Below are 17723 nucleotides of genomic sequence, written 5' to 3'. Positions count from 1 at the left end.
TAATCTAGTGGAGAATAAGAAAACAGCAACAACAACAACAAAAAGATGCCTGAAAGTACAAAGAAGACAAATGTAAGTATAAAACTAGAGACAAAATTCTAGATGTGAGGGAGATTAAGCCCTTGAACAAAATATCGCAGGAGACGTCAGATTTTCATCCTCCTGAAGTTCTCACATAGTGACTGATGCCTTTTTAATTAAGGGCTGAGGTCACTGGATGTCAGGTAACTGTAATGCACCAGCCTCACGATGGTGATCTTCTGATCCCTTTTTCATCTCTAAGCTCTATGAATACATGAACATTGTTGCTTTTACACTTTTGCAGCTGCTCCTTTTCTTGCTTCGGCCTCTAGTCAAACTGAAAAATCCAATACTTTTTGCCTAGCAGTACTATAAGCAGTGCATGTTTTATTAATACTCGTGCACATCAACCTTTGACTTCTCCAGCAATGAATGAAAGGAGGGGACTTAGCTCTCCACTCCCATTTCTGCTCAATACCTTTCCATATTTTTTCAAACACCAGTTAAACTCTGCAAAGTGATACCAATTAAACAGAGTTTATTTTGTGTATCTACACAGCATTTTTAAAAATATGTTCTGCAGTTTCTTTTTCATATTGTTTGCGAGGCTCTAGAACAGCATGTCATTACCCTGAACTGCATTATTTCCTGCAGATATTTGTATGTAATTGCATTATAAATCCAATCAAAATTAACTTGACGGAAGCATTTTTTTAAAATATGCTCCAATTCGCAATAATATTAAAGTAATAAATGCAGTAATAAAGATTTCACAGAGGAATCTGAATGTATTTGTCTTTCTCAGGCTTCAATTAAAGGCAAATTTAAAAGGCAAGTGATAAAAGCAATGCTCAGAGGGGCTGTGGGAGGTTCACAATCAGAGAGGCAGAAGAAAAAGGTTTAACTCAAAAGCAAAACATATTGCCACTGAAGAATTCAACCAAATTCAGAAGTAGTTGACAGAAAGAGGAAATGGGAATGGTTAAGTGCTTCCAAATGTCTGACTTCCAGATATCTACCACATAACTAGGCAAAGTGAGGATAGATATACTTGCAAGCAACAGCTAAACCTTGCAGAGATGAGCCTGATACCTTCAGTCCTCTCTGTTTCTTCTTTCAAACAATGTTTGGATATGAAACAAACTCATCCAATGAAACAGCCGAGTCCAGAAAAATTACCAAGCTAAGCAGAAAAGATCTCTCTGCAGTAAAGAAAGGTGAGGTTTTGTCAAAACACAATGCAGTGTCCCAAAACAACCTTTGTTCTTGCTAAGAATTAAGCCCTAAAAATAGGATTTAATGAGTGTGCAGGCTTTGCATTGGGTCAGAATCTGGAGGAAGTCCTACCTAGATGGAGAAAACAGAACACAAAGCCTCTGCAGGGCAATTGGTGCAGGTAGAGGACACCATACTAATGACACTATTGGGCACCTTACCTTAGTCTAATATTTGTCTACACAATTCAGGCCCAGCACTGGTTTTTCTTGGGTACCATGTTTCTTCCTCCACAATTTGCTTGTCTCGTATTTGCATCATATTTTGTTTTCAGGCAGGAACTAAGCTATTTCTTGCCAATAACTTAATGCAAAATGGGCCTCAATGCACAATGGGAGCCACCTATCTGCTAAGGTATCTGCACTGGCCTTTGTTGAAGCAATGCCAACAATATCACAGTTCTGAAGTAATTGTATTCTTAAACACCAAGGTGTATGCTTCTTGCCAGGAATAGTCTCATGGAAAGCAAGCCTTTGAGAACACTGTGAATGCACCTACACAGCCATTACTCATAGATAATTGCAAAATAAAATAAAATTAAACTCACCTCCAGGTAATAAATTTACTTTGCTCAAAAACAATAGCTTAGGAGACCATAAATATTAATGAGAAAGAAGGAAAAACAGAAGAGAAAATAGGCAAAAAATTGCAATTTTTCCCGTGGCAGTAATAGATAATGGACAATACCACAATTTTTGAGTGTTACTCTTTTCTACCCTTCAGATATTACTTTTCAGTTCTAGAGTCTCCTCTCCATCTCTTCCCAGAACAGAAACCGATGTGAACAAGAAACAACACTTAATGGCATGGAGTATCCTCCAAAATGCTACAGAGAGCTCAACTGATGTAAAGCACAACTGGTCTAAATAAAGCTTACTTAACAAAGAGCCCATGGCTAGCAAGAGGCAATGCCCTTCTTCGTTATGTCAGTTCACAGCAATCAAACAAGGATAAATGTTCTGAGTCCTAGCTGGGTTTACAAAGAGTAACCAAGCCAGCAGAAGAGAAGACTAGGAAACGTCAGTCAACAATTCCACAAGATGACCTCAAGTCTTGTTGGGGTTTTGTTTCATGTACTACTGCTCATGTACTACTGTATACGGGGAACATCTGGAAGGCAAAAGCCAATAAATATCTGTAGTTTGCAGCAAACATTACTGAAGAGAGCCAATCATATGAACATCTGTGTGTGTAGAGCACTGAACATCTGCCATAATAGTATGCTCGGTGATCCTTTCCTAGTTTACAACTGTGTTAGCATGAGCCAAGAGTTTCAAAAGCAACTGGTAGACCTGGGCATCTCAGGTGGTTGCCTGACTTGAGTTACTGAAAAAAGGAGTCCTTCTTTCTGTATTTGTCTATCAAGCTCAGCACTTTGTCTTTAGTGCTGGTAAAGGCCTTACTTTACTTTCAGGATATCATGACAGCTTTAGATTATTATTATTATTTATAATATTTTGATTCACATGTTTTTATCATGAAGTCCTGTCAGAGGCCATACCACCCCAGCTAATTATAACACAACAGAGAGAGAGAGATAACCTTTGCAGTCCCAAACAGAAAAAGAAAAAAAATTATCTTATAAATTAAGATATATAAAAATAAAGACTGAAATATGAAAGACAACAACTGCAACAGAACCGGAAAAGACATAGTTTGAAGGGAAAGTCTCCAGGCATGTAGGAACACCATTTGATGTCCTGTAGTTTACCTCACTGCAAGACAAGCTGCACATTTCCTTGTATAACCAAGCCAAAGGGAATAAACTGCAATGGGGAAATATTGCTATATCAACAAATTTTGCTAGCATGCAAGTCTGTAAGCGATCATTTCTGTTTGAGTTGCACAACGTGGCTGTCTCCAGCAGTTCCAAGATTCACGTCTTTGTTTGGTCTGAAAAATGAAAAGCATTATAATTCAGGACATTGAGAAGGGTCATCCTGCCGTATTCTAATTAAGAAACAGAAAACAGTTCCACATTATGAATAAAACATCTCCAACGGGGAGGTCCAGGACCCTAATAAAAATGTTTGACAATCTTCTTACTAACTACAGCATTTCCTCCAAAACAAGTAAATGCCAATGGGACAAAATCATAGAGGCTGTAAATAGCATCTGGCATCGCATATGATAATACAAGGCAAGGCATGTTACACAAATAAAAAAGGAACATGGCAGAAATAAAGAGAAAAGATAATCAGCTGAACAGGCTAAAACTGATGGAAACAGTAGCTGTTGTGTTAAATAGGAGGGAAGGAAATAACAGGAATAACCAAAGTTTGATGCAGAATTTTGTGGATGAAGCAAGATGCAAAATGCTTAACAAAAACAGCAAATGAGCTTGCTGCAGCAAAACTGTGTATTCCTCTGTTAGAAGGCTGATCACGTTTTGTGCTTCTGCATACAGACCATTCCGATCCTTCAGATGGGGTGAACTAGAGAGTAGAGGGAGATGGATGGAGAAAAACTGCAAGGAATACTTGGAGACCATTAATACTTGGAACTGTGAGCAGCAACCAATGTGATGCTGTGCAAATATCTTTGTGGCACCTCTGTTAGTGTCATCTTTGTCACCGCTCTAATAGAAGGGTATGGGTAGTTCAGGACCACAACAACAGTGGAAGGCACCTTGGTTCTGAGATAACTCCACCACTGAGAGCACACTCTCCTGTTAGCGTCATTGTCAACCAAGTCCTTGAACTCCCACCGATTCTCATCTTTTAAAATCAGCTGTGCTGTGTTCAACAGAATACACCGCGACTGGGGATTCTGGAAGGAATTTAATTCAGATATGCATTTACAATACGTAGGTGTTTTGAATGAACAAAGCAGAGCATAATAACAGCCCACAGCAGGATGACAAGGAGCATGACAGTTTAAAATTGAGAGCAATGGACAGAACGAGCCTTGCATTTTGCACCAGGAAACAGTGGTGGATGCAGGCCTAGCAGTGACTCACAAGCAAATTGGTTGGGCAGGAAGAGAATGTGGAATTTTAACAAATGCGTATGAAAGATACCTATTTACAGATATAAATAAAAATCTCTCATCCAAGCTGACAGGAATTCAGCAATTATAACAGCAGCATAGAACTTTGAATGCATACTACATGTTCTGATAGATGCTAGAGACAACAAAGAGCTGTCACCTGTGGGGGGGAAGGCAGAGCTGAATCTGATCCAAAGAGCCATGCAAACATTTTGAAAAGTCTGTAAAAGCCATGGAGATGAAAGTGCCCGTGTTGCAGAACATGATGCATATGCAGGAAAGCCCACATGCTGCATGCCCTTTCAAGGGTGGCCTATAAAGCTGATGAGGTGGATGCCAACTCTTTCTTGGCAGGCCAGTTCTCTGCATACAGCTGAGTCACATTTAGCCATTTCTTTGATAATAGATCTGCATAGGCCAGGCTGACCCCTCCAGAGCCTGCCCAATCACGGGGATTAGATGATCCTCTCCCTGGTGAGTCAAGAGTTGCTCTGCTAACCCGCATCGACATGCACCTATTAACAGCAATAGCGTCATGGGTTTGGATGAAGATAGCACAGATGACGCTCAGAGACCACCTAACGCTCACTGCCATTTGGAATGCCCTAATGTATCTTGCCTTCCGTCTTCCTGCTGATCAGGAAGGGCTCGGATCTCTTATCCAATCTACAAACTGCACATGGATGTCTAGATGTCCTGATGCACCTCAAATGGCACCAAGAATGACATTTAAGCAACTTACTTAAGCCCTAGATCCTTTATAAAAGTTCATACTGATATTTTCTAACACCACGACTCACTTAGCTAACCACAGATAGCTGCTGCTGTTTGAAATGACCTTTGCTGTCTAATAATCCATAATCACAGAGATGAATACAGAACAGGATCTAGAGGAGACTCAAGCCTTTCTTATGCCACAACAGTTGAATGTGATGCAAGATCCCCAACAGTGACTAAAATGACAAGATATGTAGACATGTCTGAATGTCTGAATATGTAGATACATCTGAATACTCATGCTGATACTTTTAAAGTCCTGTTCAGGTGCTGTTCACCACCTTATCTTGCACACAAAGTTCATTGCATGATCAGAGCTGGAAAGTGGAGAGGGATGAAAATTTTTAAATGATTTTATTCCTTTTGGATTGTGGCTGCAAATAAACAAATATCTTAATAAACATAAGCATTGGAAAATGAAACCTATGCTCTTGGATTCACTTTTTTTTTTTTTAAGTTTATGAAGTCGTAGTTTTGTCTCATGGGTAAAAAATAATCTGAAATGTAAACTGAGGGCTAAAGCATGCCTCTTAAAAATTACTTTTCTCCACATGCCAATATAGAATAATGGAATTTAGTGTTTCCAATAATTCATCACCTAGGGACAAACTTCCAGTTTGCCTGTCTGCTGGTGTGAAGGGACTTTCAAACTACTCTATATGTTTTATTCTTCTAATCTGGATTTTCTGATGGATCGCTCTCCAAGACATTTGAACACTGCTTCTCTCTTACTTGTATTTATACAAGCAACTCTGTAATGGGCTGAATGACTCTGGATACCTAGTCAAGCACACCTTCAAAGCATCGTGGATTAAAATTGGAAACATTTCAAATTAGATCTCCAAATTGATATCTGATAATTGCAGAGCACTTTAAACCTCATACTGCTGGTTTTGCTTCCAACTAGTAATTTCGATTTTAGTTAGAAAGTGAAGAACTTTCACATCGATTTCCTTCATCCTAATTATTCAAACCCCAATGCTTCCCAAGGCCAATACTTACACTAAGGCCAAGTACATACCCAAACATGATAAGAGCTTGTCCTGTTTCAAAAAGTCCAGTTTTTTCTTTGCAGTTTTTCAGAAGTGAACTGGAATTTCAGCAGGAACTCCTGTGGCTGCCCTTCTACATTTTGATCTTATTTCACTTAATAAAGCACCTCTAAAATCTAACTGTAAGTGTGCCCTCATGAATAACCGTGGAGCAGAAGGGGGATTTTTCAGTAGCGCCCACATTACTTTGAAGTGAGATTTTTTTTATCAATGAATCTTCAGCTCTAGAGCATGTTTGACAGTTCTAAGTCAACTAGCTAGCACTCCTTGGATAAATAAAATTAAAAAAAAAAAATCAAAATAAAAACAAATGTAAATATTGAATCAAGGCATCTATTTCTTCTATGATGTAATGTGGCGATAGGCAGGATAACAGTGAGTTAGGAGGAAATTATTATTTTAGTCTTTATTGATGCAGAAGATCTAAGTTACAGAACATTAGGCAAAGCCACCCTCTTCCTTGCCCAGTACTTCAGGAGAAACAGTTACAGACAAGAAAATGACCCAGGTCCTTACAATGCAGCTAATAATTAAATTACATTGAAACAGTTGACAATATCATATTGTTAAACGTAACTGCATGTACAGTATATAAATACAACAGCTTTCTGTTTCTTGTCAAGAACATAAGCCAATCACATTTTTGTTTAAGTTAGCTTGAGCTCAAGTACACTTCCTTCTTAAATATATGTTATGTACACCATAACCATTAAATCTGGAGTTTCACTCCCCGCATCTTAACTTGAAATTTACATTACAGTACTTTAAAAGCTAAATGAACAGCCTTGTAATTCACAAGAGCCTTCTGTCAGATTTCCCATCTTTTAAATCTTTGGCAGTGTTTCATGGGAACACTCTTATTATTCAGACAGAGTAGTTCTATTTTAGTTCTACTAATGACAATTTTAGTGGCATCCAAAGCAAGATATTCCAATCCTTCAATCTTTCTATTTGAAAGAACAGGCCACACAAATGCTCTGTGTGAGTGTTAAACTAATGAAAATCCTACACTGTAGGAGAAACATTGTGTAAAATATATTAACTAACATTTTAAAGATGCATAAGATAAAACATCATGAGACACAGCAACACTGACCCACTGCATAAAAACACTACTTCATATCTGGCCAATCAATGGCAATAAATCTCCTTCACAGGTGACTGATGGTGGGACACAGCAGCAAAATCTGTATTTGGACCAGGTCATCCAAAGTTTGACAGCTCAAATTCAATTCCTCAAACTTACCAAGCTTTTAAACAGGTGATCTTAGTTTCAAATCGCTGCTGCATTCACCTGGCTATCGTGGCCACCTACCGAGCTCAGCAAATCTTCATGTCAGCATTCACTTGCACAAGTCAAACAGTACCACCACACTCTGAGCTGGTCAAGATCTGCTGCAGCGTGGCTTTCTCAGAGGTGAGACACATCCCTAGGACACAGCCCTTGAGGAAGAGATGATACGAATGGACTCGACAATCTTTTGTTCTCCAAACACAGTGAGAAAGATACAAAACTAACAAGAAAAATAACTTTCGTTTAAATTCTAACAATCCTACTAAAACAGGTTGCAGTTGAATATTTACATCAAGTAAAGTTTGCCATACAGAAATAGTCATATTGTTATAGTTATAGAAATAGTCAATATTGTTATGTAGTGTATGGTTTACAACAGATTTATTACCAAGCACACTGAGACATCTGATGTCTTTTCAAACAGCTTAAAGACCAAAAAGCCTTTAAGACAAGAAGCTGAAGCTACCTTATGCCCCTCTGATAATTACCTGTTTGCTCCTCAGCGACACTTTCATACAAGAAGTTGACACTATAGCATTAAACCCATTGGGAATTGTGCCCTTAAAGTCCTGCCAAATATTTAACCTTGTCCATACTAAGTGAAAAATAGAAGCACTGCTCAGAACTATTGCTTGAACAAATAAATGCAGGCAGTTCAAACTACATGCGGAAATTCCTAGCAGAAATGTCTTTACAAGCTCAAATACAGTCACTACATGGTAGATGACTGGAGAAATATTCAGAAAGTACAAATATAGATGTATCTAGGACTATATTATTTTAGCACTCTAATGCCAAATGGTAGACTACCAAATGGTAGATTTCTGAGACAGATATTAAGGACAACCAAGTATTACATATATTCTTATGTTAATCTGAATGGAGAGGTTTTATCATACCGTATTTCTTAGAGGAATGTTATAATTAAATACATCCCTTAGAGAAGGAATTTCCTCACAGAAAGAAAGACTATGATAAATAGAGTTCTGTTGTACAAAACATAGAGTGATTTTATGAAAAAAGACCAAAAATACAGCTTTGGTGTTTGGACTGAATTTCATCTGTGCAATGTGAGCCAGAAAGTCAAATATGAGCCCTGAAAAGCAGGATTCCAGCTAAGGACTCCGTATGAACAAAACGCATTTCTACCCAATTACCAACTCAATAACGTGTTCTTTTTCTTCTTCCAAAATGCAGATAAGAATCAAAAATCAGTAAAGGGCATGTTAGATTCTATTTAAGGCAGAATGCAAGCATGTGAAAATAATTATTATATGTTCCAATAGAAATATACTTTTTAGACTTCTAGCAATAGGCAAAGGAAAAAAATATAGTTTTATACATTTGTGCAGTTATAATTAAGAACAAAATAAAAAATGTTAGGGCAGCAGTTACCAAAGTATACAAAAATAAACTACTTCATTATTTGTGGTGTTGAATGCTTTTTGCATCATTAAATAAATATTGCTCTGCTAAACAACATTTTGTAACATTTCAGCCAAATTCCAAAAGAAATAAATATTTACTTTCTAAAATAATCCATATTTTAATCTGCGTACCCTGCATCTCATGTAAGTTGTACTTCTCCATGCTGTATTTGAAAGCAAGTTCTGAGATAACCAACATCTTCAGACAACCTGCAGGCAGGTAGAATGGGCTTCAAAGCAGAGACTCTCTGTGCCCCCACCCTTCACAGTGCTGTGAATTATAATTTCTTTCACAAACAATCCATAGATTATTTGTGTGAAAAGATGGCGTAAGCTCCATTCCAGAAAGCAGTGTCTCATCCTTTCCAAAATCTAACTCTGCTCCAGGCAGTCAAATATCTGTGGTTCTGGAGAGTTCCACGAACGCCATTTTCATGGAGCATGGATGTGACTATGCTGAGCAGCTCATGGTACCAGATGACACAAGATGGAAAGAACACATCTAACTGTCTCTTTTGATCTAACAAAGAATCCTACCTTTACCTCTAAGCCTTGTTTCTCTGTCAGCCTTGTCCATTTTTCAGCTTAAATGTTCATATGGTCAGCATGAAAAAATGTCTTTACCCTACCTGTCACATAGCCCACCAACAGCAGTGGTAATGCTGTTCCTCTAGCCTATTCTAGGAGGAATTAGTCCTTCCAGTTGGAGCCAGTGTGGAAAGAGTGAATGAGAGACACTGTCAGTCTGCACAACGCCCTGGGATTGTAGACAAACCAGCTCCCAGAGACCACAGTCACACTACTGTAACCACCCTACAGCTTCTGCAAAGCAAACATCAAAGTCCTCAGAATGGAAATAAAAACCACAGTTCTTCATTTCTAAAACCAGTGTCTCTGGTTCACGGGGGTGCACCCACTGGAGACAGCCAAGAGCAGGTCAATGCATCACTTAACTTCCACATAAGCCCTTAAAACAGGGCTGGAGAGAAAACAGTAGTGCCTAGGCTTTGCATCTAGATATGATGAATGGACAGACTTCCACCTTTCTGAGAAGGAAAGCATTTTGACTTCTTTAGGAAAACTGTTCCTCTGTCTTGCAAGTAATCTAATATCATATTTCTTTCTTATATCCATATGTATATTTTATATCCTGACATCAATTCAGTTTTTAATGAGATGAGAAGATTGAGAACTAAGGGGTTAATTCAGGTAGTAAACCTGAAGCAATGAGAAAAAGAATAAACAGAGGGAGAAAGGCCTACATGTGATTTTTTAAGAATTCATTTCAAATCCCTTTTAATTTATCCCACACGTAGGTCTTCCATCCATCCTGGATTCTCAATAAGGAACAAAACAGTTCACGGCATCACATTTTTACTTCAAACCAACCACCAAGTCTGTAGCATTTAAAACAGCAGAGATGCTCTCAGTTGTGTTAGCCAGAACTGTGGATGCAGGGTAAATGATTTCTTCAACTGTCACATACGTCCCTGTTAAAAATCCAACGACTCCAAAGACAGCTATAAAAATGTCTTTCAATATTGTCCACAGACGTATGTTTTCCTTGTAGAAAGTGAGGATTTCAACCAGAGGTGGCAGAATCAGTGCCAGAGTGCTACTGCTGACAGCTCCAACCAAAGAAATCACCAGGTCTAGGCGAGGGATCAGAACCGCTACAGCACCTAAAACATAAGGAGAACAACATTGGCTGCAGATTCAACATCCTCATGAAAAAAAAGAAAAAAAAACCAATCACGATAAACACATAACGCAGTGATTCATGCTTTTAGAAATGTTCTATCACTCACTATGTTTTCCAGATAAGATTGGCAGGCACGGCACAGATCAGCACGTCTGTTTATGAGTAAGGTACATTTTCATGCTCATGTGTGATACTCAGTTTCAGTTTTGAATTTCTGCATGAGCTGGCGTAGCTTTAGGTTAAAATTTTGTTATACTTACAGGGTGAGTAAACTTGACCTGCAAATCACAGAGACGAGAGATAGATGAAACTGCACAGAGACATTTTTAGTTTTTTATTTTATGGGCTTATTTTTAAGCCATAAAAGTTCAGGCAGAATAGTGGAAGGGGTCTTCAAAATGAGCTCAAAAGCTGCTGGCCACTTGGCAGGCTCACAAACATTTCTATCACTTATCTACAGGCTTGTCTGTTGAAAAATCTTGTTCTATGCTATTGCACTCTGTAAAAAAAATGAAGCAGTTGCCCAGTGAGCTGAATGAGAACTTAGTTCCACCAAGAGCTGAGTACAAAGAGAAGGCCCAATTAGCACAGTAGGATGGCATGGCCAGTCTCACCAAGAAGCTGGAGTGTTCCTGGGAACAGAGTCCAGCCTTACAGAAGGAGCAGAACCCCTGCTCTTAACCCCTTTGGCCAGCAACCCTAAGATACCCAAGTATTAACTGAGCTATGCTGGTTTGTCACGTAACATCTTCAGTTCTCTGTTAGAAGCTAACTTTCCAAGGTCAGCTGAGCACAGGCTCCAATATGATCCCACACTGCCTTTTTTCCCCTCTGTGAATGCATCCCACCAACTAAATATTCTGGAAATAACATTCATGGCAAGAAGCAAATGGAACAAGCAGGAAGGAAATCCCCACGTAACACATCAGGATAAAAAACAACATGTTCATCAGCTTTCTAATGTCCCAGGCTGAACTTTCCACTTGCAAAGTTTCTTCCCCGTGGGCTGATTGCCATCAACTGCCTCAAATTCAGACCACACCTGGTTATGAAAGGCCACGTAGTCAAATTACATTAGTGCTAATATTCTCCATGGAGAACATGGAACTTGAAGAAATCTGCATTGGCAAATACACTCATGCCAGCAGAGATACAGACTAGTAAGTGCACATACTGCAGCACAGCAACAACTGTGTTGGCTCCCAGTGTGGTACATCATGTCATCCCATTTATCTTGCCAAGAGCTTTCCCTTTGCTGTATCAAACCTCTCTGTATTCCAATTTAAAATGAACATAAGCAGAAGGAGTTCAGTCCTGTCTGCTGAAGATCCAATCAAAATTCACTTCCAGAACAACAGTTACTTGCTGCTACCAGGCACCATTTGCTAAGCATTTTGATAAAAACCCTAAGCACAGAGATACTGCATAAAAAGGATGGTTGGCTGAAGGTACAAGACCAAACAGGGATAAAGATCCTATCAGAAAGATAAATCTATTGACTTATTCTAGCTTGCCATTATTATAGTTAATTCATACTTTGTGATTCTATAGAGGCATGAGAGACTTAATGTCACCAGAAGAAGATTGGGAAGAGACAGAACTGTACTTCAGGAAACCTTAGGAAAGACATGACACTCAAAAATGGATGAGCTAAAGTTTTTATCCCACCATTATGATGGAAATACGCAGTGCCAAACGCATTCTTCCACTGCATGCATATGACATGACAAACTGGAAATGTCACATGTTTACATATTATCTAGGGCAAAGCTGAATAGAATGAGAAAGGAATTACACCAAAATTAATAAAAGTCACCAAGGACAAAGCTCTATAATTTTTGTGGCCAGACATGTAGATGTGGCACTCATGGACGTGGCTTAGTAGTCACGGTGGTGATGGGTTGACAGTTGGACTAGATGATCCTAGAGGTCTTCTCCAACCTTAATGATTGTATGATTCTCTAATTCTGTTCAGGCCACAAAAGCAGGTACTGTGAGTGCCCACACAACACAGACTGAGCTCTCAGACTAGAACCACGGGCAATCATTGATACTTGCACAACAATGCACAACAGGTAAGCAAGTGTAAACTGCTGCTGAAGTATGTCTGCAATGACTGGAAAAATCTTAGGTAATTAATAAGCTGAATGTGTTCTTCTGAAGCAGGAGAGAGGGCTGAACATTTATTATCTTGCCAATTTAATAGATGTAGAGGGTGTAGTCATCAAACATGGAGTGTCAATTTCTGTAATAGACTTCTTTCAAATCTACAGGTGTTCAGGATTTGGAAGATACTCATTAATTTATAGGTCACAGTTTGGCTTGAAATCTTCTGTTTCATTAAAAATCATGATAATATTACTAGTAGTTATTTATTGGAAAAAAACCCCAAAATTTCAATTTATGATTGTTTCAGATTACAGAAAAGCAATATTCTGTGTTGGCTTGTATCTTGTCAAATGTTTATCTGGCTCATATGTATTTGTATTAATCTGGATAATATTTGGGAGGAAGTTTTGGAAACACGTTTCAAGTTTTTAATTACACTCTTATGTATTCTGTAACAATCCAAGGGAAATACCATTTTTATTACCTGCCAAATAAAGAAAAATGGATGCAGCTTCTCCTTCTTATTTCCAGGAGAAGTAAACAAGAGGCATTTCAGCAAACACAAAGCTTTACTACCACTTTTCCAAGATCCAATCAGAAGACTGGAGCATTGATGGATTAGAAATGGGTGCCTGACATACATTGCAAGGACAATTGGATTTAACAGCTTTCTCAAAGCACAAAAGCAAAACCGTATTTTTAACCAAGACAGATGCCTATTATGTGTCAAGATAGAGTTTCTTCGAGGAGGAAAAGATGCCTACAATGGGATGTTTGCCAAAGAACTCTGTTTGCAGGCAAAATGGCACTTCAAAATGCCTGCCCACATTCTCCTTTCTACACTAATATCCAAGCTTCTGCTCACCAAAATAGAGAACGCCTTCCTTGGGAGTTCCACAGTGGAAGCTTGTAAAATTGTGTTTTGATACATATACAAAAGAATATAGGACAAAGTAGAAACCTGTTATTAATCTGAAGCAAAACTGTCGAATGCAAATAATTAGTTAAGAGCATTTGTGAATATATTGCAGAGCTTTGCACATATGCAGGAAGAAAACCTACGCGTTAGTAGATAAAGTTTAAGGAAAAAAGATTCCAGATAAAGAACCTGGTATTACATAATTGTGATTTAGTTTTTTTTTTTCTGGCTGCAAATGCTAATTGACATGGGGTTTGAGGTGCTGTTTGTTTCAACTGTCCTTTGAAACATCAAAAGACCATTAGACACAGATGGAAGATGATTTCCTTTAAAATCTAGATCCAATTTTCTCACACAAAAAAATCATTTTCTTAACCCAACTCCTTTAAATGCATACTTTTAAATACGAGTTCAATCTCAAACCCAAAATCCAACAAATCAAAGGAGAAAAAAGGTGAAAAATTGAACTTTCACAGCTAGCATGCAGAAGAACCACACACACCATATGGTTTGGCTCTGGTCCCTCTGGAGTGAAAAACCTTCACCAGATGTGCCTCCAACATCCAGCATACTTGGGGCCACAGATGGTACTTCACATCCAGCCTTCCATCTGCCCTTGCACTACAATTCACTTTGGCCTACGTTAGTGGGAAGGACTAGAGTCAGTCATGCTCAGGTTAAGTAACTTCACTCGTCACAAGAGGTAACACTGCACCAGGCAGCAGCTGAGCCCTGCTCAGTGCACGGACAGCTCTGTTCCTCCTCTGGAGCCCTCCACATCCACATCTCAGAGATTCAGAAGCAGATTTATTCTTTATAGCACTTCACAGCACAGATTTTGAAGCCATTATAAGAGGTTAGTAATTTATGTTCTCTTTCTTTATGCAGAAAGAAGCATAAAAATGATGTCAGAGATAATGATGACTTAACAGAGGTATCAAACCCACTGTTTTCTTACCAGCTTACCTACCACACTTATCTAGGACTGGCACATACACTTCTGTAAGAACTCCTTGAAGGAAACCATTCCATCCACGTCCCACTAAGAAAGCACCTCCTCCCATGCTGTCTGCACTTTATACATCCCCAGCATTTAAGCATATAATTCATTCAGGCTTCAGGATTTGCGCTTACTTTAAGCAGGAGTTGGTGTCACAACCGCCACATGCAGGAAGAGGCTGTGTAACAGGGACATTGGAGGAGTGGCAGTCCTGAGTCTATAAGGGAACTTCCCCCTCAACTCACCTCCCAACGGCAACTTGCTCACTCTTAGTAAAATGCTATAGTAGTTACTGCTCCTCTCTGCCTTATTGCCCTGCTCACACAGGGTTGTGTCTCCCCTCATCAGACCATCAGAATTCATGCGTTCACAAAGCACCCCTCTTGGAGTCCAGCGTAGAAAGCAAAGTAGGCAGTAAGACCCTCCGGATGGAGCTCCAACACCAAGTGACCTTCCCAAAGCTAATGTGCACAGGTGCTTGGCACAGCACACTGATTTATCTGCAAATGTATTTCCACATTCCATTAAGTACAATCTGTGGGCTCACGAATGGCATCTGGTTAGACTGTCGCATTTGAAATGCTATATTTATTCATTTGTCTCAGCAGTAAATTTATTTCAGCTTTGCTACTGATACTTACAAATCTGTTCAGACGTACTATGCTACAATAGTTTATACAACTGCAATATGCAGCCAGATCCAACAAATGAGCATAAAGCATGCAGTAAAACATTAATACTGAACTCCAAATGGATGATCCTAGCCATTACAGTATTGACACTGTTCCCACTGCCAGTCACTCTCTTTCAGGCATCTGAAATGAGTTTGCAATTTAACTGTCCCCTCTGGTTCAGTCTCATAAAATAAATTCCTTTTCTGAGACAGCTGAAGGGCTCCCAGCAGTGCAAGCAGAAATGAATGTCGCTTATTCAAGGACAAGACTGTTTTTGCCATAGGAAAAAAAAGGTGAAGAAAAGAGCTGGCGCAGTGGCAAAGCCTGGAGAAGTTTCCAACGGTGCTGGAAAGTCATATTTACCTTCACATGCTGCCATCACTATCTGTTCCCCAGTCTGTCTCTTTGCTGTGCTACATATATCAGGCTACATCACAAGCAAGAAGGCAGTCATCCATAGCTACTTTGCCAGCTCATGCCAAACGTAAGACCTGGGCAGTAATAAGTTAAAATCAATTTGTACAGACAGCAGTTTGTCTTATCTTAACCCTCAAAAACAAACAAACAAAAACTATTGCATATCTCTTGATTACTACACAAAGTGAGAAAAAAATGCAATTAAATCGACTTATAATCTGAAACTACAATACTTTGCTTGCTAAATACTAAGCGTATAGAAGAGGGAGAAGAAGGAGAAACATTGCCACAGGAGCCTTTGTGAATGGTTTAAACTATCTACATTTATCATTCAGGCTTCTTGGCCCTTCATCATCAAATCTTACATTTCTTTGTTAATGATGACTAAAGGAATAGATGATTAAGATTTAAAAAAAATTATGCTATTGTCTTTTTGCCAGAAGCAGATTTATCAGAGCACCAAGAATTGTAACAGTTTTGCTAAATATCTTGTCCAATAACTATCAAAGAAGTAAAAGATTATGACATAAAAGATTATTGTAGCATCCTCCCAGTGCAGTTTTCAATAAATTGCAGAACAAGGCGATTTGGTTCTGAATAAACTGACAAAACTTCTGAGCCAGGAGTTTCTTTCCCGTGTTAGGGGTGTTGTATGTGCTTCATTAGCAAGGATTCATTAATTTGCAACATTTCCAAACAAGATGATGTATCAAGAGACCAGCTTGCCTAAGTTATTGATTTTTAATCATGATTCATTGGTGAGGCCACACCTTGAGTACTGTGATCAGTTTTGGGCCCCTCACTACAAGAAAGACATTGAGGCCCTGGAGCGTGTCCAGAGAAGGGCAACGAAACTGGTGAGGGGTCTGGAGCACAGGGCTTATGAGGAGCGGCTGAGGGAGCTGGGATTGTTCAGTCTGGAAAATAGGAGGCTCAGGGGAGACCTCATTGCACTCTACAACTTCCTGAAGGGAGGTTGTGGTGCAAAAGGGTCTGGCCTCTTCTCCCAGGCAAATAGTAGGACCCGAGGAAATGGCAAGAAGTTATACCAGAGGAGGTTTAGGTTGGATATTAGGAGAAACTTTTTCTCTCAAAGGGTGGTCAGGCACTGGAATGGCTGCCCAGGGAGGTGGTGGAGTCGCCATCCCTGGCAGTGTTCAAGAGGCGCCTGGATGAGGAGCTACGAGAGATGGTTTAGTAGCTTGTGGTACTGATAGGAATGGGAGGGTGGTTGGACTGGATGATCTTGCAGGTCGTTTCCAACCTTGTGATTCTGTGATTCTGTGATTCAAAGCTGGATTAAAGGCAGTACTTTAACAGTGATGCTTCCTAGAAATTCTTCATATCTTAAGGATGACGAGATGCTTCTGGGCACTTGAAAGCACTACCTGACTTTTAGATGACCAACATGTTCACCTTTATGAACTAGTTTGGAGAGAAGTTCTCATTAGGTTTTCAGTAACAACAGCAATTCATAGAAAAAATCAAAATTATCACTCTCCCTTCCACTCTGATCACCTACCTATTGTAAAAACTGGACAAAAGTAGAGGCACTCCTTTAGTTGCAGACACCTCTGCACCAAGCAATGCCTGCAAAGGCACAGCCAGCACCTTATCTGTCTGATAAAGGTCTCTCTTCTCTGTATATCTGATAAAGGTCTCTCTTCTCATTGCTAATTCATACAGCCAAATCTCCAACAGAAAGGAGTGCTCAAAGAACTGCCAGAGTTTCCTGATAGCAGTAAGGTAAATGAAGTTTCCTCTTCCTAGGCTCAGCCCTTCCAACACAGAGGCTGTGTATATCTAAACAGGTCCCTCATGCAAAGAGAGGTAAGCTTCATTTCTGTTTTACAATGAATTTCCAGCTGCCTTAGGCAACTTCTATTTAATATCTATTAGGAATTTCTTTTTATATGTATATATATATATATATATATATATATATATATATATATATATATATACATATATATATTGATTTGTTAAGACTTGAATAGAAAGTTCCAATAACAAAATACTAACCTAGAATTATTTCACATGTATTTAGGAACACAATTTTTTTTTTCTC

At 39.1% G+C, this 17723-nt stretch overlaps 1 protein-coding gene across 4 annotated transcripts in view; it reads right to left on the bottom strand.

The window, feature by feature from the left end:
- Positions 1-6505: 6505 nt before the first annotated feature.
- SLC36A4 (solute carrier family 36 member 4) overlaps positions 6506-17723 on the bottom strand; it is a 98897-nt gene continuing 87679 nt past the window's right edge. For all 4 annotated transcript variants that reach the window (XM_048949190.1, XM_048949224.1, XM_048949198.1 and 1 more), the window contains one exon: positions 6506-10516. In XM_048949190.1, the coding sequence (XP_048805147.1) occupies positions 10209-10516 (308 nt within the window). In that variant the 3' untranslated portion in view covers positions 6506-10208. The remainder of the gene's footprint in view (positions 10517-17723) is intronic.

Source organism: Lagopus muta, chromosome 1 (assembly GCF_023343835.1).
Source record: "Lagopus muta isolate bLagMut1 chromosome 1, bLagMut1 primary, whole genome shotgun sequence".
NCBI lineage: Eukaryota > Metazoa > Chordata > Aves > Galliformes > Phasianidae > Lagopus > Lagopus muta.
The sequence above is the reverse complement of the archived record's forward strand: the minus strand, read 5'-3'. Positions and strand labels throughout refer to the sequence as shown.